This window comes from Etheostoma spectabile, chromosome 22, assembly GCF_008692095.1.
Source record: "Etheostoma spectabile isolate EspeVRDwgs_2016 chromosome 22, UIUC_Espe_1.0, whole genome shotgun sequence".
NCBI classification, from domain to species: Eukaryota; Metazoa; Chordata; class Actinopteri; order Perciformes; family Percidae; genus Etheostoma; species Etheostoma spectabile.
In genome coordinates this window covers 18768606-18795765 of record NC_045754.1, presented here as the reverse complement: position 1 = coordinate 18795765, position 27160 = coordinate 18768606, and the positions used below count along the sequence as shown (strand labels likewise).

Here is a 27160-nt window from a genome sequence, read left to right as displayed (position 1 = left end):
ATCCTCACACTTGGGATGACGTTTGACAAACAATGATCAAAATTGTTGTCAGTTTTCTACCGTCTAATCATATAATTCAGAACTACTGTATGTATTAATGTAAAAGATGAGGATCTCTAATCAATATTGTGCCGTAATGTAAGGATGATTGTGTAAGAGTTTGTGTTCAGAGGCTGTAATGCCTAAATCAGGGTTTAATCTTCATTTAGCTCATCATAAATATCAATGTATATTCTGAGATTTGACACTTAACTGTAAAAATTAACTAGTTTTGTCAAGAAGCTGTTTCAAATCTATGCTAAAACCATGCCTGAGACAGTTGGCAAGCTGAATCTGGGGTGTGTGTGTGTGTGTGTGTGTGTGTGTGTGTGTGTGTGTGTGTGTGTGTGTGGTGTGTGTGTGTTGTGTGTGTGTGTGTGTGTGTGTGTGTGGTTTCAGGTCCCCTGTTGCCTTGTTGACCATGGTCCAGGCCAGTCGACCTCTGGCTGACCCTGAGCCATTTGAAAATATGATTGTATCCTTGTGAGGATTCGGCCTGGGTGTCTATTACCAATGTAATCTGTCACACTGGCATCCAATATTCATTCCACGTCCAGGTTAAGCCCCTCTTTCTGTCTGCACCACCCATCACCATGCGTGTTAGAGAGGGAGGGAGAGAGGGAGAGAGAGAGGGAATCCAGTAAAGGTGTTGGCACGACTGGAAAGAGAGAGAGGTTTTGAAATTGAGAGAGCACTGCTTCAATCAAGCCCCGGGTTGGGGTGAAGAAATCTATTGTGGAACACAAGGTCTCATTAATGCAGCAGGGATAGCTTTAACCCCGCACCCCGTCTTACACACACACACACACACACACACACACACACACACACACACACACACACACACACACACACACACACACACACACACACACACACACACATAAACACACTCCCACCTTGCTGAGGGAAGAGAGGTAAGGATATAGAAGATATTTGGATAGATGTGAGGAAGAAGATTATGCATGTCTAGGGAGAAGGTGGGAGAAAATCTATGCTGTTGATGAAATGAAATGTTCACACACGTTGTACAAAGTTGAAGTAGAAGTATATGTAACAGAAACATAGACATTATAGATGCATTAGCTTACTCTGTGAATTTTCTTTTGTGAATTTCCTTTAGTGGATTTCTTGGACCTTTTTACTCCTCTGTAAGTTAATATTGGTAAATTGATTTTTTAAAATAATTTTTATATGATGGTATGGATGGATGGAGAGATGGCTGGAGGGAGGGATGAAGGGATGAGGGATGGATGGATGGAGAGATGGATTGGGGAGTGGATACTTTAATTACAGTAAACAAATATGATTTGAGTATAATACAGTATCTTTTCTTACTTATCCAGCATTGTTTTTAGCCATTTTTCTTAGGAAGTCTAACAGAAAAAATACATTTATTTTACTGTGAGGAACTGGAAACGTAACGTAATGGATAAACAGGAAGGGAGAATTTTTTTGTGCTTGCACTCTCTCACCGTTAGGTGCCACGAAGCGTTATTCCTTTAGTGAGAGAGTCTCCTTTAAATGAACGTTGTAGTGATTTATGGACATCCAACTGGAGCACATGGTCTTTAATCTAAATGTCTTTTTAAACTCTGTGGCAATTCGAAAGACTCTCCTCACAAGACAATTTAATCTTTAAAGATAGCCGTTGATGCAAAGCAAAGGATAAGAGTGGGAGTGCGATTGGAATTTATTTCTAATAAACTGTGTTTCTTACCAAAACCTGCAAAGGCTGGAGCATTTGGTGAGGAAGCATTTTGTTGCTCTCATTAGTAGTTCCTGGTATCGATATGTGTTGAGAGAAAAACTCCTCCGATCACTCTCCATCTGTCTTTGTCTCTCTCCTGTGCTGCAATAACAGCAAAGACAGGATTGCATGTGGGTGTTGTTGGCTGAATGGATGATTGCCTGCCTGCCTGCATTGTGTGGATCGAAATTGCATCTGAAAAAAAACCCAAATAAATATAATATTTAGTTTCTTAAAATATCTTGGATCAGAAGGAACAGTGTAAGTGGCAGACCAGTCATTCTTTATACATTTTGTGTGGTGCCATTCATACTGATTTCATAGAAGATGTGTGGTAGAAACATATTCTCCTAACAATAGCCGGTGCTTGAAGCTGACATGCTTGACGGTTGACTCCATGTTGTAAATGACAATATCGATGTCAGTATCATAAATTGTGTACAATATGGGATTGGGGTTGCATCTACAAGGCAGGAAACATCTTATTTAAAGAACTATATTGTAAAATAACCACAAATTATTATTATTTATTATTGAGCATGTTAGTGTGGTCATAACATTGCATGTAGTATTATTCTAAATCTGAGGGGTGCAGAAGCTCATTCTGTTGTCCTCCTTTTGTGAGAGGCATTGAAGCTTAAAGTGTGATTTTCACGGCAGTCACATGCATTTTGGCAACACTGTTCAAAAAAGTTATTTATTACAGTTATTACAAATATTGCACACACAATGGCCATCCTTTAGGAATTATACAATTGTACTCCTTTTAAAAGAAAAAAAGTTTTTAAATCATAAAACAAGATCAAATCACGTTCAGATCGATTTATTTTTCTCAGGCCCACTGATTACTTTTGAAATTAAATTTATTAGGGCAAGAAATAAAGAAGAACAACAAGAAAAAGAGATGAGGGAAAGATAGAAGGAAGAAAAGATGGGAGAGTGGGATCAATTTGCTATGTGGGTTAGTCCAAGACATCTGTCACACAAACGGGTTTGTTTGATTGGTGGGAGCCCATTTATCTAGATGGCTTGTCGGCAGTTAGTAAATTTATATTCCCCCAAGTCCCATCCTCCATCAGTGGGTATGGCGTGTCCGGGCCAAGACTGTCCTGCCACCATGGTCATATCTTATTTTAAAACTAGACACGATCAAACTTATCTGCTCTACTTTTCCTTTGTGCGTAATTTACCCCTATCTACTCTTTATGGATCCCAACTGTGACCCCTGTATCTGATTGTTGGGGCAAATACTATGGTATGGTTGCCAGATAAGTACAGTAGTTCAAGTTGAGTAATGAGTCATAAAAATGTGAGAAATTGCATAAAAGTAAGAAGAATTTCTCAGTGGACAAGTTCAGGAGCCTTTTCTTATTTCATTCTGATGGATAACAAACTAAGGTATAGCAGAGCAGCATGTTTTTAACTTTAAATTACTAATTTGTTCAATAAACTGTAGCAGTTACGGATGCACAATGAAAGACCTCAAAACTGAAATGTGCAGCCAGAATAGTGCATTGATTTACAAATGTTAAAAGTCGTTTCAGACAGATGATATGAAGGCAGATTATTCCATCAACATGTCTCAGAGCATTGGTTGGCAAAGCAAGAATTACTTCCCTGCAGCCTAAACTCTACAAATGATGCTGGTCTGTGGAGTGCAGCTGAATGGAATTAGTCTAATTTATTTATCCTCTATGTTGCAGCGTTGTTGATTTTTATTCCTCTAGTCGGCTTGTAAAATTAGCCCGAGCAGTTTGACAATAATGGTGACAACACCAAAGGAGTTTAGAGCTCCTGATGAAACCCACCAACAACCACGCACATGTTGGTATACTGTACATGAACACCCACCTGCACACACACACACATACACACACACAAACACACACACACACTTGCTCTCTGACTCTATCCCACTGCATCACAATGCTAATAATCGGATTAGGCCGCTGTGTTTTGGGTGGGTTGACGCCATCTCTATTAGCACCAATTTAGCGTGACTGCTCCAGCAACCTGAGCGCCGGCTTTATCCGCGATGGCTGTCCCCCATCCTGACCACTTACCATTACACTGGGATTAATAGAAACATCTTTTGTAATTACAGAAATGCTGCGTTGCCATGTCAGGCGCTGTCAATTATTTTAATGTGTGCCAAACCATTAATTGGCCAACAGAGCCCTCAGCGGTGCCCTACAGTAAAACATAGATATCTGGCATTGATTTTCACGAGGCAGTACTCAGCATTTTATCTCCTTTCTCTTCTGACCGGTGAGGTAATTGATCGTCATAAAGGCAGTATTTTGTCTTTAGGGGAGAAGCGGAGTAGACAGTATTGAAAGGTTTTTAACCTGTGTATTTGGGGGAGCGCTGGACGACTGGCCAGGGTTGCCAGATGCTACACGCAGCAGATTTTCAGCTGCCCGGCCACAGGGATCAATAGGGATACATCTTCGTCTGATTGCAGAGATGTGCTGGTGAGGATGGCAGTTTGTGTGTGTGTGTGTGTGTGTGTGTGTGTGTGTGTGTGTGTGTGTTACAGTAATATCTGTTCAGTGGATCTGCCTGATTTAGACGTAAAGGAACATAAAGGTTGAACATGATATAACAGCAGCACCTTGTGTAGTGTTCACTTGCTTTTAATCTTCAAACAAAGGTAGACGCTACAGCTCGACTTAGTGTTCAAGTATTTTTATTTTCGATACTTTAAAGGTCCTAAATGATGCTCATTTTCTGGTTCAAACTTGTATTTCTACAAGAACATGTTATCATGCTTTAAAGTTCTAAAATACTCTTTAAATACTGTCTCACTTTCTCCAATAGGGGAACTTTTATAATAATAATAGTTCTGTACTTGGGTGGTTGACGTGACGCTCCAATTTTGTGTCCATGGTGACAAATATCAATAAAAAATTATAATATTTCATTAAAATATATGTTTTTATATACAATGTAATCTTCCAGAACTAATACATTTGTAATTAATGCGCATTATAATTCAAATGTGTAAATATTTCATTTTAAGCACGACATTTGTCCTGTGGCCTGACTGTCCGGGATGGCGTTGCTTATCTTAAAACTACTGTAATAAAATGAAAAATCTGTCTAAATCCATTAAAATACTTGAATAGATGTTATATTAGTGTTAACTTAATGAAGCTAAAGGTTATACGTTTTAAGGTCCCCATTTAGAATAATTATGACAAATTACATTTTGTCCGCAAAACTGGTGTCCACCTGGTGTGACACCATTCTTTATGTATAAATTGGGCATTAATTTGGGCACCCTATTACTGAGAGGGGCCCTTCTTCATCCAGGAAGTACAGTAGACCTCACTGGAGCACATAGACTGCACACAAGGTGAGTTTTGTCTCAAATATTTTCATAATATTGTTATTTCCGTGCACTGTTGGAAATGGTAACCATTATGTCGTCCTTTGGTGTGACGTGAATTAAGTATTGATTTGAAAATTTTCAGCAATTTATATTGATTGACCATCGAAAATAATGTAAACCTTAACACTGTTAGTCTGGTTTGAAGACTGTCTCTCATATAGCTAGGCCGCAAACTGGCCTTGATCTTGAAAACGTCCCCTGGTGTGACAGCACTGTCCTACGGTGTGACATGAAATCAGCATCACACTGGTGGATGTAGGCTCTATCAAGAGGTCCAAAACCATCACTCTCTCCCTCTTAACCTCCCTCCCTCCATTTTAACCTCCCTCCCCCACCCCTCCCTCCTAACCTCCCTCATCTCACCCCCCAACCTCCCTCCCTTTCAATCTCCCCACTTCTAACTTCACTCCTTTCTTACCTCCCTCTTACCTGTGAAATTGAACTTCCTCCCGCCTCCCAACCTCCTGCTTCCTATTCCCTTCATAACTTCCCTCCCAACCTCCTGCTTCCTATTCCCTTCATAACTTCCCTCCCAACCTCCTGCTTCCTATCCCCTTCCTAACTTCCCTCCCAACCTCCTGCTTCCCTTTCCCTTCCTAACTTACCTCCCAACCTCCTGCTTCCTATTCCCTTCCTAATTTACCTCCCAACCTCCTGCTTCCTATTCCCTTCCTAACTTACCTCCCAACCTCCTGCTTCCTATCCCCTTCCTAACTTCCCTCCCAACCTCCTGCTTCCTGTCCCCTTCCTAACTTCCCTCCCAACCTCCTGCTTCCTGTCCCCTTCCTAACTTCCCTCCCAACCTCCTGCTTCCTGTCCCCTTCCTAACTTCCCTCCCAACCTCCTGCTTCCTATCCCCTTCCTAACTTCCCTCCCAACCTCCTGCTTCCTGTCCCCTTCCTAACTTCCCTCCCAACCTCCTTCTTCCTGTCCCCTCCCTAACTTCCCTCCCAACCTCCTGCTTCTTGTCCCCTTCCTAATTTACCTCCCAACCTCCTGCTTCCTATCCCCTTCCTAACTTCCTTCCCAACCTCCTGCTTCCTATCCCCTTCCTAACTTCCTTCCCAACCTCCTGCTTCCTATCCCCTTCCTAACTTCCCTCCCAACCTCCTGCTTCCTATCCCCTTCCTAACTTCCCTCCCAACCTCCTGCTTCCTGTCCCCTTCCTAACTTACCTCCCAACCTCCTGCTTCCTATTCCCTTCCTAATTTACCTCCCAACCTCCTGCTTCCTATTCCCTTCCTAACTTACCTCCCAACCTCCTGCTTCCTATCCCCTTCCTAACTTCCCTCCCAACCTCCTGCTTCCTGTCCCCTTCCTAACTTCCCTCCCAACCTCCTGCTTCCTGTCCCCTTCCTAACTTCCCTCCCAACCTCCTGCTTCCTATCCCCTTCCTAACTTCCCTCCCAACCTCCTGCTTCCTGTCCCCTTCCTAACTTCCCTCCCAACCTCCTTCTTCCTGTCCCCTCCCTAACTTCCCTCCCAACCTCCTGCTTCTTGTCCCCTTCCTAATTTACCTCCCAACCTCCTGCTTCCTATCCCCTTCCTAACTTCCTTCCCAACCTCCTGCTTCCTATCCCCTTCCTAACTTCCTTCCCAACCTCCTGCTTCCTATCCCCTTCCTAACTTCCCTCCCAACCTCCTGCTTCCTATCCCCTTCCTAACTTCCCTCCCAACCTCCTGCTTCCTGTCCCTTCCTAACTTACCTCCAACCCTTTGCTTCCTATCCCCTTCCTAACTTACCTCCCAACCTCCTGCTTCCTGTCCCCTTCCTAACTTCCCTCCCAACCTCCTGCTTCCTGTCCCCTTCCTAACTTCCCTCCCAACCTCCTGCTTCCTGTCCCCTTCCTAACTTCCCTCCCAACCTCCTGCTTCCTATCCCCTTCCTAACTTCCCTCCCAACCTCCTGCTTCCTGTCCCCTTCCTAACTTCCCTCCCAACCTCCTTCTTCCTGTCCCCTTCCTAACTTCCCTACCAACCTCCTGCTTCTTGTCCCCTTCCTAATTTACCTCCCAACCTCCTGCTTCCTATCCCCTTCCTAACTTCCTTCCCAACCTCCTGCTTCCTATCCCCTTCCTAACTTCCTTCCCAACCTCCTGCTTCCTATCCCCTTCCTAACTTCCCTCCCAACCTCCTGCTTCCTATCCCCTTCCTAACTTCCCTCCCAACCTCCTGCTTCCTGTCCCCTTCCTAACTTACCTCCCAACCCTTTGCTTCCTATCCCCTTCCTAACTTACCTCCCAACCTCCTGCTTCCTGTCCCCTTCCTAACTTCCCTCCCAACCTCCTGCTTCCTGTCCCCTTCCTAACTTCCCTCCCAACCTCCTGCTTCCTATCCCCTTCCTAACTTCCCTCCCAACCTCCTGCTTCCTGTCTCCTTCCTAACTTCCCTCCCAACTTTCAGTTGCTAATTCTAGTAGTGAAGTTTGCATTTTCTATTTTTAAGTTTTGCCTTTTTCTCTTACTCTCAGAATTGAAGGACACCACAAGTCAAACCTTCCTACTCTGTTTTGTTAAGGCTAGTTTGAGACCCATATTGAAAGTGAGAGGCTGAGATGACAAGCGAGGAAAGGATCAGGAAGTATATGCCCCCTTTCACAGCTAATTAACTGTACAATGTATAGTCTCGTGTGAGATATCATTAAGCTCAGCAGGGAGTTTCCTTTTCAATGGTGACGATTTTGCGGTGTCTGACTGCCGCGCAAATACACGGTCGCAAGGAGCGGCGTCCGCCAGTAACCCTGACGTGCGCAGATGAGCAAGGGCTCATTCTACGCTGCTTGCAGCTTTAATTTAAAACTTGTACCTTTTTATTTCAGAGAATATTAAAATAAAATTGAACAAGAAAAGTAATAAGCCAGGTCAATTTTGTTTACATGGTCATGTTATGTTGCTAAATGTTACCATGGCTCCCAAGTCTTTTTTATGGGAATGTGGGTTTCTTCCTTTTTATTCTCACTTTATTGTACAACAAACATTTGAACTTAAAGTAAATATATTGAATGATTTTTTTAAATTAATTTGAAACAATAAATGTGACTTTGTACAAAACAGGGGCATACCGGTACTTTTTGTTGTCCAATAGTGTGACGGAATGTCCTGTAGTGTGACAAACTGATTTCAGTGGAAAAGGCATTTTAATGCACAAATTCATGTAAAAAGTATTGACTACTATAATAATGATATAATCACTATGCACATATAAGGATGGAATTAAGTTTTGTTAGGTTTTATAGTAATTATAATGAATATAATCTAGACCTTTGGGTAAAGTCCCCATGTGTACATCTTATAGTCGGAAAATAACATGATCTTGAATTTGTATTGGTTACTTTTGATGTGGGAATATAATTAGGACAAACTGATAAGGATTGTGAATATTTGTCTTATCCGTCACACAATTTCTGAATTAAAAATTAACATTAAAAATGTTGTCACACCGGTGGACAATATTTGGGACTACCACACACAAAAGTTAATAAAATACAAAATAAATAAGGAATTAGAAAGGGACACATTCAGTTTTAATTTATTCACATATTAAGCAATATAATTATGTGTCATTTGACAAAGATTTTATCAATATATTTTTTTCCACTTTGGATTTGAGTTCACGTCAACCACCCACTTGCACTTGAAGAGCAACTTAACACCACCAACATCCAGACGCGGATGTGTGAATGTGATCAGGGCGTTCCTGCAAAAGAGAGGCTCATTCTCAGTGAATGTTCCCTGAATAAATAGAGTAAAAAAATAAAATAAAACATCAGAATAAAAGGCAGTGTTTTGCTCTCTTCTAGAAAAGGGTCCGTTGAACCCGTAACCACAGCCAATAGTGATGTCACTGGGTCCTAGAGTTAACCCATTGAAAGTCAACTAAGACGTTATTTTCAAGGTTTAAGTTATTTCTTAAGTAAGATTTTGATTGGATGATCTTTAACTGTAGTGGTGTATTTTTACATGAAGGTATTCCTACTGGTACTTAGGTAAAGGATCTAAGTACTCCACTGTTCATAAGTAAGTAGGAAGCAAACACACAGTTAAAAAGTATGCACGTATGAGGGTCAAGAGTTACTCGCTAAATGTAAAAATTTAGAATATAAAGAAAATTGTAAAACTGAAAACTTGATTTCAAGGCAGAGATTTAATTCAAATATAAAGGTTTTTAACAACATTTAATAGGATTTCAAGTACATAAGGGCATCATTTTGCAATGCATATGAGTAAAAGTACTTATTTTGTTGTTCGGTTAGTATTCAACTGTAGAAATAGAGTATAATTAACAGTAATGGGGGCAAAAGAAACATGTTCTTCTCTCTTCTCTCAAGTCTACACCTGTGCTTCTAGCACACCACTTCACCATCAATGAACAGTTTTAGGTGTCCCTCGATGAATGCACATTTCCCACAAGCCAAAGCCAAACAGTCAGCCATCCTGCATGCCAAGTGTGTTTTTAGAGTTCGTGCACACCCCCTAAGCTGGCATAACTGTCGCATATGAGTTATTACACATCTGTCTGTAGATACACGGTGCACCAGATGCCGTAGTTAATGGCACACCTAACCCTCCCACCATGAGATGGTACACTAAAACCCAAGTGGAATTTTCCACTGTCAGTCTGCCTCCTTCCTACTCCGTGTCCTCCCAGTCACCGCTGTCCAGTGCTGGGAGAAGCCTGTAGGGGACAACGGTCCAGACCTGATATTAATAGGGCCCTTTAACAGTCAGAAGGCCTGACAGAGCCCTGTTTCATTGTCACCTTGCCTTGAAAGACCAGGAAAAAATTGCAAAGCTTATTAGACAAATGGAGCTGTTTCTCTGTCGCACTTACTCGATCTCTGTCGCTCCATTAGACTGTCTTACATCAGAGGCCTTCTCCTCTCTCTCTTTCCTCGCTGCATCGCCACACTCACACTTACTTCCACACACACACACACACACACACGGGAAGACATCTTCCACCTAATCAAGTAGTGGATTTTCTTGTCCTGATAAATTGGAGCTTGTAGCACTTGAAAGGTCCTCTTTTAGAAGTGCCTCCACCCACTGACAGCTAGACGGAGCCCCCAGGGAGCAAGGACAGAACATCGCCTTGTAATGATTTGTGGTAAATCGGACAAATGTTTTTGGAAAGAACTCTTTTAAGCAAGAAATGTGCAGAATTTAAAACCACCAAAAGTCAAATTCGGACACGAGGGATACAAATAATGTATTAACCCTTAATGAATGAAGGTATGTTGAATAGGTTTTGGTGAAGTCAGTTGCATAACCTGTTTTTAAGTGTTAATGAGTCAAGTTGGTAAAAAATAAATAATGTACAAGAGCGACCCAAGATACTTGCAAGATAAGAGCCAATGAGCTCACTGACTGAAAATTAAACAGTGTTGCTTTATTCAGTGCTATTCATTTTATCAAATCAGTCTACGTATGAATTTGTGTTCCTCAGGGCCACTTGACACATAAGGCACACTATTCTTGTGATTCCAACATTGGTGAGAAGGAAGAAACAGACATCTTAATTTCAGGACTGGGAATGATGTGACATTTGTAGTAACATGATATGACAATGCAACAGAGAGGAAGCGAATGCGCTGTAATGACAAGAGTCAACAGAGGTGTTGGCAGACTCTTAAAAGATAAATGTGCAACATAAAGCTCTGTGGCTTCAAATATGCATATACAACAGCTCACTACGTCCAATGGAGAATATGTATGCACATGATAGCTTCATTGTTATTCAGCTAACAGCTTTACAAATCCCTAAATGACTCTCCTAATGACATGGTGGTGCATGAGAGATGCAACGCCATGCCTACATTGAGTTCTCTTCATAATAAACTCTGAAGGACCTCATTTGTTATTTCACTCTAACAAGACTTACAACCTTTCCTTACTTTGTCTTCCTCCCTCTCTGGTTTGTTTCCTCTGCTCTCACTCTCTATGTAGGAGAACCCCTATATGTGTAATAATGAATGTGACGCCACCACAGAGGAACTCGCCCACCCTCCGGAGCTTATGTTTGACATCGAGGGCCGTAACCCCACAACTTTCTGGCAGTCCACATCTTGGAAGAAATACCCAAAGGCCCTCCTGGTCAACATCACGCTATCTTGGAACAAGACCATTGAGCTGACCGACGACATTGTCCTTACCTTTGAGTCTGGCCGGCCCGAGCAGATGGTCCTGGAAAAGTCGTTGGATTATGGACGGACCTGGCAACCCTACCAGTTCTATGCCACTGACTGCCTAGACGCCTTCACAATGGAGTCCAAGACGGTGCAGGATCTGACTCAGCATACCCTGCTGGACATCATCTGCACTGAGGACTACTCACGAGGTTATGTGTGGAAGTATGATAAAACAGTGCGCTTTGAGATCAAGGACCGCTTCGCGCTTTTTGCTGGGCCCCAGCTCCACAACATGGCTTCACTCTATGGCCAACTGGACACTACCAAGAACCTGCGGGACTTCTTCACCATCACAGACCTGAGAATCCGTCTGCTCCGGCCCGCTACAGGAGCTACCATGGTGGATGAGAATAACCTGTCCAGATACTTCTATGCCATTTCTGACATCAAAGTCCAGGGCAGGTAAGACCTGAATCATTCTGTACTCATTCCATTTGCAAAGCGGGCAAAGCAGGCAACTGCCCCAGGTCCCCAGACACCTAGGGTGTCTGGGGCCCTGGGGCGATGGGTGATGGGGCCCATCAACTTAAGCAGGATCTATATGGGTCCGACAAGACATTTTTGCTCTGGCGTGCCCTATCCGGTTAACTCAGCAATGGGTCAACTAATTCTCTGAAGAATCACGTTTAGGACTACCTCAGTGGTTTTTCGCTGGTTTTATTGCAGTGACAGTACAGCTACCCAATAGTGAAGAATTATGCGTTTACCGTTCTCTACCATTCTTTCCAATTAAGCAGCGGATCCATAATTATGTGCAGAGTTCACCAGTTGTCAGCATGTCTTAATTAACCAAGCTGCTTACGGCTTGCTGAAGCACTCTATTTTGGACGCCAAATTCACTCAGCTGTCTATTAGCCTGTGGAAGACATTGGAGGTAGCATTTCAGACGTCAGTTCACTGCACGTTGTAATTAGTGTTTGATTTACAGAATCAGCAGAGGGTCATATAACATAAAAACAAGATGGCGTTACACTGTCAGAGGACAAAACCTCCCCCCGGTTCTTGACGTTACCACAAAAGTCACAGGGCCATAAACCTAAATGGATCTGTTTTACACTCTGTGGTTTTTCCTTTTAACACATGTGAATATGGTTGTAGGGGTGATGGAATGAAGATTTAATTACTCTTGTTTTGCTTTTCACACATGAGAAGCTCGCAGTACAGCAGTGCAGCAGCGCAGAACGTGTTCGACAACTTGAGGTTGAGAAGATGACTGCAAATAGAAAAATCAGTGGTGTTCAGTGCTCTGTCGCAGCAAAAATCAGTTGCTCTAACTGATGTGGTTATGTTTTCTCAGCTGAGTGGAAGGATTAGCATCAGGCAGAAATTTAAAGACCTCGGTTATTGTTGTTCTCATGCTACACTGATTATAGTCGTACTGTAATAATATGTTTGCTGCTGTGACATTATTTACATGATTATTTTCAAAAATCCCTTTGAGCTATTTAATGAATCTCTCATTTGTTGATATTCTTAATGTGCCATTCAAATAGAGTACAGCCATACTACACATGGCTCTAATGCTCTGTAAATGGGCAGGTACCCTTGAGCACAAAGGCCTACGATAATGAATGCCTCGCTCAGAAATTGAATTTTTGACTTGTCACATGATTGAGAAGGTCATTCAGCAAAAATAACTGGAGGGAATTTACTAACACAAAAGAGTTGGACGGGGCATCTATTCAACACTCGCTGAAATGAAGGGGGCTGTCATAGGCGCAGATTATTTATTCTACTAACTAATCATGACCAAACTAATACATCCCTTTGGGGCTGTTGATTTGAGCAATGGCTGTGCGCCACCACCGGGCCGCTGTCGTTTACCAGCCCGCTGCTTTTGGAGTGACGCTCGGCTGAGAAATGTTTCCCACTGTTTACCAAAGGTAACACACAGTTCAGCCATAATGAGATACACTCTACACAGAGAGGCTTCACTCTTCTTTTTCCCCTCCCATGGAGAATTGCTGCTCAGCCCCCTTCTCCATGCGTCGTATACGAGACATAAGCTCCTTAACCCCCGGAATACAGTTCTGTGTGACTCGGCGGGAGCGATTTTGCAGGGGCAGTGAGGTTGAATCTGGCATATTTTACTGTGCTGGACTCAGCTGCCATCCCCCTGGATCAGTAGGGAGAGGGGGTGTGGAGGAAATACAGTAGGGCAGCCCCGCAGATTTTCTGCCCTTGCCACAACAGTGTGAGACACAAAGAAAGGAACCTAAGCTCTTTGCAAAAGTAGGTCAACCTAGAAAAGATAGAAAAGGAAGGGAAAAAGAACAACTTTGCAGAAGTATACCTCTTTGTATCTGTAACATGTGGCTAAAGTTGTTACAGGGAAGCCAGAGGTGTCATGCATGGCCATTCAATTACGGCTGATTACAAGGGAGGAACGGACTAAAGGCACTAGGGAGAGAAAATCGATGCAAAGAATTTCAAATCAAACCAAGCATGAAGCTGTGAGATCCGAACAATGCGTACTGCCCGGTGACTTAAATGAATTTGACACCCTCTGTGTTTTAATATAACAGTAGGTCTAAATGTGTGTGTGGAGAGAGAATGTGTGGGTCTTTGGGAGGATTTTCTAATTATCCTCTGTATGACTTGGGCATAATTGCTGTGCCTCTCTATTTTACATGCTTTACAGTAACTGCAGCCTATAATTTGGCCAACTGTCTCCCCCCTCTTTGCTCAATCTTCTAACCCTCCTCTTCCTCCGTCCCGCCTGTGATCAATACAGTGTAAGTAAAGCTGGAGAAGATTCAGGCTACTAAAGAATCTCTCTCTGGTTCTCTTTTTCAGCTTCCGTCCCCCGCTCCCTGTCTCGCTCTATTTCTCCTTTGCAGAGAAAAGGTGTCTCTGAAGGGGCTTTGGGTTCCTTCCTTGAATAATACACAAAGACCCAGCCCTATTCCATTCCTGTACCGCCACTCAATGGAAAAACACCACATAATACCCACGAAAAATACTACCCACAACAAACCAGAGAATACATCTAATAGCAAGAACTGTAGTTTGTACTTTTATATTATGCCATCGTCATGGTTATTAATTGCCAAAATCTACAATAACAATCCCTTTTATAGGCCAACGTTTTAAATGACCTCCTGATCTGGCAACAGGCTTGTGCTATTAGTTCCAAACCTGTTCCCTGCTGTCAGTGCATAATATAAACCCCCAAGAAAACTACCTTGTCAGTGTTACTTACTTGGTAAAAAAAATAATTTTATGACTCTCATTTTCAATTCTCGAACTCAAATTTCCTGCTTCTCCAATTTCCAGCTTGTCTCTGTCCTGTTTACGTACAGCAACAAAGAAGATAGGGGAAAGGAAAGTTTGTTCCACACATTTACCGTTGAGCCTGTGGGAGTTGTGAATCAATTTCCAAAGTGTATGTAGTATGTGCTCGTGGGCATTTTCAGGGAGGATCAGAAACAACCTCAAGGGTTCCCTGTCACTTTGACTGCAGGATAGATGGGAAATTCACTTGAAGGGGCAAATTCGTCATTAGATGCACTAACCCTTTTATGATCTGGAGTCCCCATCAGCCTCATGGAAAAAGAGTGTTTATTGGGGTTTTGAGCCCCTAACGTCTCCTGGAAGGCAGCGCTGCCTGGAAGACACTAGGATTAGGCAGTGGTTTGGGTTAATCTTAGGGTTAAGGTTAGGGTTAGGTGCCTTGAAGTCAATGGTTGCAGCGCTGCCTGGAAGGAGACGCTGGGGGCTTAAAACATCATTGATCAAAAAGAATCTTGTTCAGTAACTGTGAATTGCCACACAGAACATGTTCCCCAACATCTCAGGACATTGCCTTGCACATCTCCCAGTCTGGATTATAATTCTCCCCAGATCTGCTATGGCTGAGCTGACATACAGTATAACTTTTGCCATTTTAAACTCTTGGAAAGATCATTTGGGTGTTAAACAAAGGTAGGAGGGGACTCAACTTGTTGCCTTTCTGTTAATCTATCTTGAAATCCTTTAGTGTGCTACCAACCCGCAACAAAAGTGGATTTGCACATTTTCTTCTTGCATTTTTCTTTTTTATTAAATCATGTGCAACAGTCCACTTCACAGACAACATTTCCCAACTCTGGATCATTTGACAACACCTTCCTATAGCGGGAAATAGTTGATTTGTACTCGGCTGATATTGGGGAATCTGTAGAGAGCCACTAGCCACTACTATAGAGGTCGACAGCGAGATTCTGGAGGTGACATCACATTCATATTCTTAATCGAGAATTTTGATTATTAGCCATAACGTCGTAACCAGTGAAGGTAGACTAACCCCCAGCAACGAGATTGTGAAACGATTTGTTTATGCCCCTATAGAAGCCACGAGTTGGTATGATACCAACTGTCTAGTGGAAAAAAAAAAAGATTTGCGACATCATGGAGAAGGATTAAACTACCCAGAATCCTAAAGTGTAACAGCAACGTCTCTCATTAGTGGAGCTCGGTGTTACCATGGAAATGTTTATGAAAAAGGAAATGTTCATGAAGAAGAAAATGTTTGAATGCACGCTTGATACGTGAAACCATTTGGATGTTAAATTGAGGAAAATACTTGGATTTTTAAAACACTTGGTTTGGTGTGAGATAAATTCCAAAAATGGTTCAAATCCCATCTGAGAGTGGATTGAAATATGTACTAAAAATGGTGTGAAATCCATCCGTAGCAATCCTATTACTATGCCCATTGCCACCGCCCACAGAATATAAATATGTCATCATGCCTTCAGACTTTAGTCATCATTCCCACTCACTTAAAGGAGGGTTTTTTGGCACAATAAGATTGCATGTTGTGCAATAAGAGTACTGCACATCTGCCATAGTGTGTCAAGTGTTAAGTAGAATGCAGCACGCTGTTATATCATTGGGAATTAATTATCATTACTTGAAGGAATACTTCCAGAGAAAGTGTTTATTCACTTACTTGCCAAGAGTCAGATGAGAAGATTCGTACCACTCTCAGATATCAGAGTGCTATCGATCTTCTCATCCAACCCCCCGGCAAGAAAGCAAATAAGTGTATTTCCCAAAATGTCAAACTATAACTTTAGGCAGTACTACTCTGTTATATTATTGGAACAAGGACCAACTAAAATCCAAAAAGAAGATAAAGTAAAGCTTTCATCTGAGGCATACACAAATATAACAGATGTGAAAGATTAGACAGTTCATCTCTCCCACAGTGCCCGGGTCATACTATTGTGCATTCTAATTGGAGTTTAGTTCAGTGCATGTGTGCTTTGGATACAGCTGTTTCAACTACAGATCAGCAATTTGGTGAGTGATGGCTCTATCGGATCTCCCCTAAGGGAGGAACAAACAAGAAGTCAATCTGCTTTTTTTCCCCCTCTCCCTCAACAGTGCTTGGCTTGCTCTTAGGCCTGCCTGTCGTCGACAGATAATCTATTTGTGCTAATTTCATGTTTCTCCCTGCCCACTTCCCTCTTGAATAAGTCATTCCACTTGTCTACACCCCTTAGTCTCTCTCTGTTTCTCTCTCTCTCTCTCTCTCTCTCTCTCTGTTACCATAAGCATCTATTTACCTTCCGCTGTGCTCTGCATTTCAACCTTTTTTTAATCAGCAGTCTGCATTAGTCATTGTGTGGGAGAATGCCATATTTGTAGGACAGGCCTAGCCGAGAGGTCAAGATAACTTGGACCATCTGCTAACATCCACGCCACATGTTAGTTTTACGGCTGTAATCAAATGACCCACAGCCTTTTGTGAGTCCAACAAAAATGAGTTGAAATTGGTGAGGAATTTAAAATGTCAATGAGGCTGTAAGTCGAATTGTCTAATGTATGTCTCGTATTTACTGGTGGAGCTTCCTGGGATGAGTCATGGTTGCCACTCAAAGGGCCGAGCTGTTAAGTGGTTGTAATCATACACCCATTTCATTCTGCCCCCATTCATCAATCTGTCTCTTTGCTGTCCACACTGCCAGTTTTTCCATACACTGTTCAGATGCAAAGATGACATTGGCATTATTAGACCATTACAAACCAGACCTCTGCGCTTACAGTTGTGTACCATAATATAATGCCTCTTCGTGCTGTAACGCAATGCAGCAGATTTTCCCTTCAATGAACGTCAATAAGGGGATGTATGATTACCTATTCATGAAATAGCATTTTACTGCTGTAGCTCATCGATGGGGAGCTAGTTTTAACTTTAGTTCCTAACCTGGGTGTCTAAAAGTGTCACATGATACAGATAGGGGGGGTCGTGAGTAAAGTGACTACTTGCCATAGTTGTCACATAAATGTATTGAAGTAAAATGTACAATATTTTCTTCAAAAAAGTAGTGAAGTAGAAGTATGAAATAGTTTTAAATGGAGTACAAAGTACAAATACCTCAAAATTGCACTTTTTAAAATGTACTTTGTTACTTTTAGCACATACAGTACTGATACTGTTTTTTATTGTGTTTATTTTGACAATTGCTTTATATTGGGTTTTTTTTAGCTTTCTGTTTTTCAAGTAACAAAACAGTCCCTAACAATGGACCTGAGAAAAAACTTACAAATATGTAAAAGTAAATAAAGACACAATAAAATAAAATAAACTACATGAAATAAAGTAAAATACAATAAAATAAGAATTGTGAAACCTGTTTAGACCTACGCCGCTGTAAAATGAATACATACACGTAAACCAACAAATCAAATTAATCATTATATATACTGTATATAATATATTAAGCGTTATAATTTGCTTTAAATCATTTTGTAAAGCAAGTATCCAAACCCTTGTCTGGGCCATTTAAAGGACACCAGTCCATTTAGCTGCATGGGCCAGACGCCAGCCACCATCATCGCCTCTGTTTGGCTCTCGTTAATTTTAGACCCTGACACTGAGCCATAGCTACAAAGACATTGCATAAGTGGGGGGATGGAAAGTGGACCTTTTATGAAAATGTAAACGTCGCCTGCGATCAGCTGTTAATGCTTTGCCGCTTTTGATTGTAAATTTAAAGCTCTCCTTACGTTGTTTGTTCCTTGACGGCCTGTTATGAATCCAGTTTGGTCTGATTGATTAATTTCTTTATATTAGTTTGGGTCCTGTTAGCCAGGATGGAATTAAAATGGCATAATCAACACACAACAGACTTACTGGGTGATAGCTAGTGCAATGCGGGGGATCCTTTCCTTCTGTGTGTAGGACTGTTATACCTGCTTCCAACCATGATTTACAGGGGTCTCTTGATTTGAATGCATGCTTATATTGTTTGCAGAGTAAAGGTCTAAGTTTGTTGCTGAAAGCTTTATAGTATTCTCCAGAGGAACCATCTTTTCCTGGTGATTTATTATTTTTTTAATTTAGCAATTGTTTTGGGTTTTTTAATTTCATCTTCTGTGATGGGTTCCACTAATGTGGTTGCATCCTGTGTCATTATTTTATTTTTATTTAGTCTGAGTGGTCTCTGGAATTCATTAGTTTTCTCCTTCTTGGATTCTTGTTTTTCTCCTTTGTATAACTGGTCATAATAATTTGAAAAGCCTCTGCAATTCCCTTGGGATCTGTCTCAATAAGATTAGTTCCAGGATGTTTGATTTTGAGAATTGTACGGCTAGATTGGGCCTTCCGGAGTTGAAAAGCCAGACGCCTGCAAGTTTTATTTCCCATTTTAGAGTATTTTTCTATTAGTATAGCTGAGAGCTCCTTCTCCTCTGTAGGTTAGAACCTCATCCAGTTGCATCCTGACTTCCTTTAGTTTTTTTTAAGGATTTCTTCTTTTCTATGTTGTTTATCTTCCCTGTCTAGTCTTTTTATTCCACTTTCCAGTTTTTTGTTGTTTTGCCGGTCTTTGTTTATGTATTCTGGATCCTATAGAAATAATCTTCCCCTCTCAGTGTGGCTTTACCTGCCCCCCATCCTACAGAGGGAGAGCCACCTCCCCCATCACTTCTGGCAAAGTACTCCGATAGAGCCATTTGATTTGATTTGATTTGATTTATTTAATTGAATCAAGAATGCTTTACACATGAAAAGACATCAAATACAATCGAGGCTAAAAACACAATAAAGTCCAGAACTTATTTCCATTGTGGTCCTCAACTACATCTCCCCATCTACATCTTTTGTTAAGTGCGCATATCAGCCAATAAAGAGAAATTGATCTTCAAGGACCTTAAATGATTGGTTACTCTTATTGCAACTTTGATAGTGACTGGACCGTGGTCCATGATAGTAAATGTTTCTATTGGTTTCCTTTACTCGATGCACGTCTTTCTTAGAGCTACAGAAAAAGTCAATCCTTGAGTAGCTCCTGTGTACTTGTGACATAAATGTAAAATCTCTCTCATTGGGATGTATAGATGCCTCCAAACGTCCACTAAACCCAACTCCTTCATCAGACCTGATAAGCCCCTTGCCATTTAAGCTTTGTGGTGTTGTTACTACAAGTAATCTAGCATTTAATTAACACTTACAATCCCCTCCTTTATCTGCCACCAGAGCTGCAATTATTTGAAAGAAATGTGGGCAGTCTTCATTTGGTGTATACATTTACTATCATTAACTTGATACCTCCAATTGTTTCATTTTTAGTTTTAAATGTTCATTGTCGGTTACATGTTTTTTTCTGAATTTAGGGCTATATTTTCTTTAGTTGCCCAGTCATTTCTTTTAACTGGGGGGGATGATTCCTCCTACATCATAACCAACAAAGTTCAGATAAGCCATAGTGATTGTATTTGATCTCCTCATATCTCTTTCCTTGCTCAAACAAGTAGATCAAAAATAAATGAATGTGTAAACAATAGTAACCCTTGGTCCAGAACATATGTCAGAGAAAACACAAAAGTAACATATAGAACACAACACTCCAGTCAGCTGCCCTGACTGAACTCTAATGGTGTCTTGGCTCCCGATGGTGCTGGGACAGAGACGTGTGACCGACCTTGTCTGTGGGGAAAATAGCACTTCGTGCACAAATGTCACTAAAATTAAATAAAAAAAACGTCTGGGTGAGTGTATTCCACTCATACAAAGTCTGATAAAGCACCTGTCAGAACTTAGAACATAGCTTGTGTGAACTTGTGACCATAAAATGACCATAACGTAAAGATGCATGTATTATTGCATACGTCGTATTAAGACCACCCTACCCACCACTCCTATAAATGGAGCTATTTCCTTAACTACCCTGGTCCTTGATTTCATTTCGCCCCTGCAGAAGGGTCTTGATGTCTGATGTTGCTAGTACCATGTCCCTTCTTCTCTTTGAGCTGCTCCTCCATCCTTCCTTTAACTCTTCCTCGATTCGCTCTCTTTCACCGCAGCTGTCCTCCACTCCGAGCTCTGTTAGCAGCGCAGCGGCGCTCGTTAGCGCTGCAAAGGTCTTCTCTCTCCGGTGGGAAACTTTAACTTTTCCGTTGTGCTGGGTTCAGGCACATTGCTGAAATGCTCTTCTTTTTAAGTTCAACAACTTTGTGGACTTTGTCTCGTTTTCTTTGTAGATCTGGTCAAAAAAGATCTGTTTGTCTTGAAAAAACACTCGTCCCTGGCTCCATGCTTGCTTTATGATCTCATCCTTCACCGCTGCATCCAAAAGCCTCACTATTATCGATCTGGGGGTGGCTGCTGAGTCCCTGGGTTTACGCATGAGTGAGCAGGGAGCTCTTTTGATTTTAACATCTATTTCTGCCGGTAGTTTGAGGATCTTCTGGAACATATCATTCACAAATCTAACTATGTATTTTATATTTATTATATATATTTTAATTCTCTCTTTGTGCTCATCCATCTTTTCTCTTATGTCCGTGACATTCAAGAGCTATCTTAGTGTGATTATGGCCATCTTGGTTCTCTTTACAGAGGTTCCTTAACTCTTCTAGTAATGTTAAGTCTGTGTCAGACTGACACATGTTGCTCGTGGTGCTGATCCTAGCAGTAGAATTAGTCCTTGTGCTCTGTTTGTCGTCCTTTTCTTTCGAGGTATCTTGTTTCCTTTGAGTCCTCTGTCTGTCCGGCCGCCCTCTCGTCCATGACGTCCATGAAGTCTGCTTCATACTGTTTTGCATTGATACTCATTCACTGTGTGATCCGACAAACACACGTTGTAAAAATGTAATTGTTCCATGGCCTGAGTCTGTCCTCTGACCCATTCTCACCTCCCTGCTCTTGTTTATCCACCTTCTCACTTCAAAGTGTGCACATCTCCTTTATTTATTTCTGCTGTGTGTTGAGTCTGTTCAGGCTGAAGCTGTGAGCTGCCTGCCTACACTTGGAGAGCAAGCGTAGGATGGTTTATTAACTGGTGACCTTTTAGTTTGCAACTGAAATATCATCACTTCTCTTATTGAACGTTCAAAGATTTTGTGTCTTTTGTTTAAGATTGTGTTCAGCTTCCACACAATACTTCAGAGTATTGTCCTGAATAGACATTTGGTTTTTTTTGTTATGTTTCTGACCTGTTATGAAGCCTCATTTGACTATACTTTATCTCCTTGCATCTGTTACATTTTACTGTCTCTTTCTTCCTTCTTCCATCAACATCACCTGTCGCTCCTGACTTCTGTCCAGACCGTCTTCTCCGCCTCTCTACTAGGGCTGCACAATTAATCGAATTTTAATCGCGATCACGATTTTGACTTCCCACGATCAAATTTGTCTGTTAGCTGTTAGCTCCTCCAGGACGCACCGGTGCTAATGTCCTCGCATCCGCTGCAATGCTGTTTATATTGATGTGTTGAATCTCTCCTCGACTCTCTCTCCTCTTACTCTCCGCGCCCGGCCACACAGCGGCCGCCGGTTTTGGACATTTGGACATTTGTCCACAGTTTAAATTTTTTATTAACACAGCTGTATATTGTTAAGTATGAGGTGCAAACCTGTATTTGTACCAGTGTTTCCGTGGGTAACTGTTATCGCGGCCGCCACGGCGAAGAACACAGAAGAAGTTATTGAATGCAGCTAACTTCAGTTGGTAGAGTAACAGCGTGAGACGGAGGCTGCTGGACCTGGACCAGAGATGTGACCCATGAACAGAATATCATAGTTCATAAAAAAGCTGTGCAGTGAAGATACAGACATTTCATACACACGACGTATGTATCCGCCATTCGACCCGTGCTGGACCCGTTCATAGTGAGTCAGCTGTCTCTCTGTGAGTAGCGTCCATCACACTCCCTCTCGCAGTTATAAATAGCCTATGTGACGATAAAATTTATTTTGGTTAAAATCAACAAATAATTGTGAGAATAATTGCAATCAAAATTTTGATCAAAATAATCGTGATTATCGTTTTGGCCTTAATCGTGCAGCCCTACTCTCTACCTTTGATCACCCCTCCTCGGGTCGTCTCTAGCTGGCGTCCTCCCTGCTTGATTCTGCCAGGTTAAAGAGCTCCATAGAAATGTTTATCGATCGGGGCGTGAACTTTTTTCCTCACCTTGCTCCGATGCTCTGGAAGGACCTGCTTAATCTGGCTTTGGACAGTATGCGTAAGTGTTTGGACAACAGAGCGTCTTACAGTTTTTGGGAACAACCTCCAGCTGCAGAGAAGCAGGGGCAAGCTAGCAGAGAGAAAAATCTCAGTGAGAAATAAATCCTTAGATGATGTATTTTGTCCTTGTAGAGCTGTGACCAGTCTCAACACCTGCAGTCCCTTCGTTGTTGTCCTCATGCAGCTCCTGCTTTTGACTTATAGCTTTTTCAAATGCTTTTTAATGTAAATAATGAGAACAATAAGGTAGAATTTGTTTACTTGTGTCAAGCATTTACCATTCTCAGTCATTTACTCTGACATGTCCCCATCTCAAGGCAGCTGTAGTGGGTGTATTTCTGTCTGAGGTGATAATAATATAGAAGCTGGCCCCCCTGTCCAATTAATTGGATATTCCCAGCTGCAAAAACCGCCCCGAGCATTACACATGTGAACCGTGAAGGTAAAAAATAAAGAATATGAGGGGAGGGTGGATTTGAAAAATGCAATAGGCGGAGGCAGAATATGAGATGTATCGCGTTGGCAGCAGTAGAGCGTAGTGCATCGTATCTAGAGGCCACAGCTGCCTGTGCACGGCCATCTGCATATGGCTGCTGGCAACATTGAACCGCCATCGCCACGTCTGTGTCCTTTATGGCAATGGACAAGAGTAGAGCATATTCCTGGATGGTGGGAAAAACACATTCGGTGTGATGTTTTTTCTGTCAGATGCTTAATTAGCTCTCATTAAGGAGAGTAACCACATTATTAGCCATGCACGCAGCGCGGCTCTATGAACGGTAGCCTGTGTCCACCACTTTGATCACTTTTGAATGGATGATTATGAAATTTGGTACTGATATCAATGGTGTCTAGAGGATGGATTCTAATGACTTTGGTGATTCCCTGACTTTTACTCTAGCGCCAGCATCAGGATGACATTTGAAGTTCTGAGCAAATTGTCTCAACAGCTGTTGGATAGATTGCCATGGCCAAACACTTTGGCGTTCCCCACAGGGTTTAATTATCATCTCATAACTCTGTTCTTGTGCCATCATCATGTCAAAATACCTGCAAAACCAATGACATTCCCTTCAGCCGCTGCCGTACTTAGTTTGGTCAATACAGCCCCACAGATCTGCTTTCATGGCTGTAAACTACAGACACTACAATGGTACATGCATATTATCAACATATTTAACCATCATTTAAATAGTGAGGGGATTATAAATCATTGCACAACCATCCTTTGGCAGGATTGGTCATTTTTAAAAGCAAAAATTATGTTAACTGTATATGTAGAATAATATAATCTGTGATAAGGCTTACAGAGACGTATAGTAGTTGTTGGATACAGTTAGAAATGTTGAAGACTACATGACAAGTTTAACTTCTTCCACCAACTGCTGTTACCTTTCAACAGGGTTTTTAATCAGGCCCCGGTCCTCGTTAGCCACTGACCATGTTTGAACATGGTGCTGTTCAGCAGTTAAACTGCCACAGGGTTGCATTAAAAGTTACATTTGGCTTGTGTTATCACATAAGGAGGAACACATGATTTAATGAAAGACGTTTGGCATGTACCTGCCAAAGCAGTTCTTTTTAAACTGTGTGTTTAAGATGTGATTTTCAGAGTTGTATGCTATTGTCTAGTGCACTTTTTGTTGTAAGATAGACATTCAAAGTAGAGCTTAAGAAGTGAATCTCACCTAGCCCAAAGGCGTAACAGCACAGATAATGAAATGAATCAGGCATATTAAAATAGACATTGCATTTTCTTCACCGAGTCTCACAGAAGAGCAATACAATCAGGCACTTTTGTCAAATCTAGTTGAAAATCAATGTATCATTTCCAAGTACTGCAATCCTATTAATTTGGAGAATATAGTTAGTCAAAAACTCACATGGGGTACAGACTCAATAATAAAAGACACATACATTGACCCTTGTGTGTTGTTCGGGTCTGTGGGGCCCGTTTTCAATGTTTCCTAAAAGAAAAATTGTGCTATTACCCCCCCCCCCTGCACATAACTATTACATATGAGGTGTTCTGGTCTACTAGACCCAAGTGTATTTAAATGTAGGTGCTATGAAACTATGTTGAATTCTGCACCTGCTGTTCTTACACAAAGTTACAAAATTGTTGTTGAATTTCCATGTTTTCTCACAAAAAGCAAAAATTATCATATGATTATAAATGTGATCTCACAGGTGTAAATGGCAATTATGAACCATGAATGATGTATATTTCATTGGTAATTTAGCTAAAGTAAACATCTATTATGTATTTTTACATAAATTGTTAAGGCTGTATTGATTTAAAAGCCTAATAATTATAAAAATTTTCAATATAAGCTTTACAACACATTGGCAGTGTAACAATAATATGAACACTACACAATGGTTAAAAAGACAAAAACTCCATAAAGCAACAATTATCATCCATACCCTGGGTACCATGTTGGTGTGAGTTTGTTTTATGCAACTTCAAGCTATTTAGAAGCTACAATTCCAACATATCTCCTCTCATATCAGATGATATATCTACTGTCATATCAGTAGTCCAGATCAACGGAAGGACATTTCCTGGACAATTAGCTAACACAGGCGTCTGATGACCCTCACTTTTCACTCTATGTGTGTTGCCGTTCTCAAAATCCCTTTGCTACAGAAAACTTCGAACTAGCAAGCCACATGCTGAAAACGGCAATTTTTTGAAGAAACCTTTGGTCGTGCAACAAGGCAAACCTGCTTGGTTCTTTTGGGGAATTATTGTAAAGATTTACAAGGAAGAGGTTTTCTTTTGGGCTGCAAATGTCCCACCATAACAAGTTCTTTCCCGAGACTGTTTTGCAGATCACCATTGCTGCGTCCGGAGCTTAGCGCCAAGACCACTGTGATTGATTTTAAGTAATGCAAACAACCCCAATGGTTTTTGTTCTCCTTTCCCAGAATGTATGTGTGGTGTAGGCAGACCTTACTCCACAGCGCTGTGGAGAGAGATCTGGCGGTGCTAGACTATCACATCAGTAACAGTCAGACCCAGTACAATGAGAATTTAAAAGTGGAACAAAAGGAAAAACATGTTTCCAAAGCTCCCCGTTCGGAAAAGAGTTCTCTGTGAAGGAAAACAAGTGTTGCTGCAGTTATGGGAAAAGAAAAAAAATGGTTGTATGAGTTTTGAATGTGTTTTGTTACAACAACAAAAAAGACTTTATTCTAATTGTTCAAGGGCAATTGTCTGAGTGGCACATTTTATTTATCCTGTGTGTCATTCGGAGGTGAATATAAGTGTGAGTGCCAAGGTGGACTTTTAACTCCCAGGCTGTTTCCATGTATAAACTACCTTTTTTCCGAGCAGGGATTCTTCTCACTGCCTGTTAAAAGCCTCCTCTGTCTTTCCCGACGCTGACTACCACTCTCACATACAAATGACAGGATGAAAGAAGAATGGATTTTGACTGCTTAGCCTCTGTTTGCTGAATTGCCCCTTTTCCAAAGACAATCCGAGCTTAAACCTATTGTGCTGTACTTTCATAAGGCCCATGATATTTCATTTTTAATATTCATAACACACACAGCAGTGTTTGCTTTCAGCTGGTTTCTGTCTGATTAAAGTTGCTGCTTGCATTGATAAAGGAGGCTGCCTATAGAAACCTCTGTAGGCGTAGTTTGTGTGGCGAAAGGCACCCAAAATCTTTTGAAATAGATAGTGCTGTAAAAGAATTCATTTACTCCATATACTGTATACAATTCAAATATTTCCAAGGACAAATGGATGTCATTTGTTTTTAATAAAAGCAGTTGTAAGTACCCTTTTAAAACTCAAAAGGAACCCAAACCATTTTTGACAATTTTTTAAAAAACCCTCGCAAAATTTTTTTAAAAAATACAGCCCGGCAACTTTTTGTAGCACATTTTTTTTTTTGGGAATCCCAAATTTTCTTTTTTTTCCCGGTTTTATATTTTCAGGCCAAACATTTAAAAATGTACAAAAGGTATTTTGCAACTTTTGTTTTTGGAATTTCAAAATTTTAAATTTAACCTTTAATTTTTAAGGTTTTAACCCCCTAGCCCTTTCTTGTGGAAAAACCCCGTTTTTTATTAAAGTCTTTTTTTTCCCAAAAAAGGTTTTAACCAAAGTGTTGCCAAAATTTTTTTAAAAAATTTTAAATCAGGCCTTTTTTTTTAAATTTAAAAAGCTTTAAATTTCAGTGGGTTTCCTAGCCCTTTAGTCCGGGGGGCCCCCACCAAAATGTTTTCCCGCAGAATAGGGGTAAACTGGTTTTTATGGGAAACAAAAATGGGAAAACCCCCCTCTTTAAAGGAAAGTTTTTCCAAATTCAAAATTT

General features: G+C 41.2%; 1 protein-coding gene across 16 annotated transcripts in view; it reads left to right on the top strand.

Annotated features, from left to right (window-relative positions):
* ntng1a (netrin g1a) overlaps positions 1–27160 on the top strand; it is a 271523-nt gene that overhangs the window by 188706 nt on the left and 55657 nt on the right. For all 16 annotated transcript variants that reach the window (XM_032503682.1, XM_032503681.1, XM_032503684.1 and 13 more), the window contains one exon: positions 11129–11772. In XM_032503682.1, coding sequence (XP_032359573.1) covers positions 11129–11772 — 644 coding nt within the window. The remainder of the gene's footprint in view (positions 1–11128; positions 11773–27160) is intronic.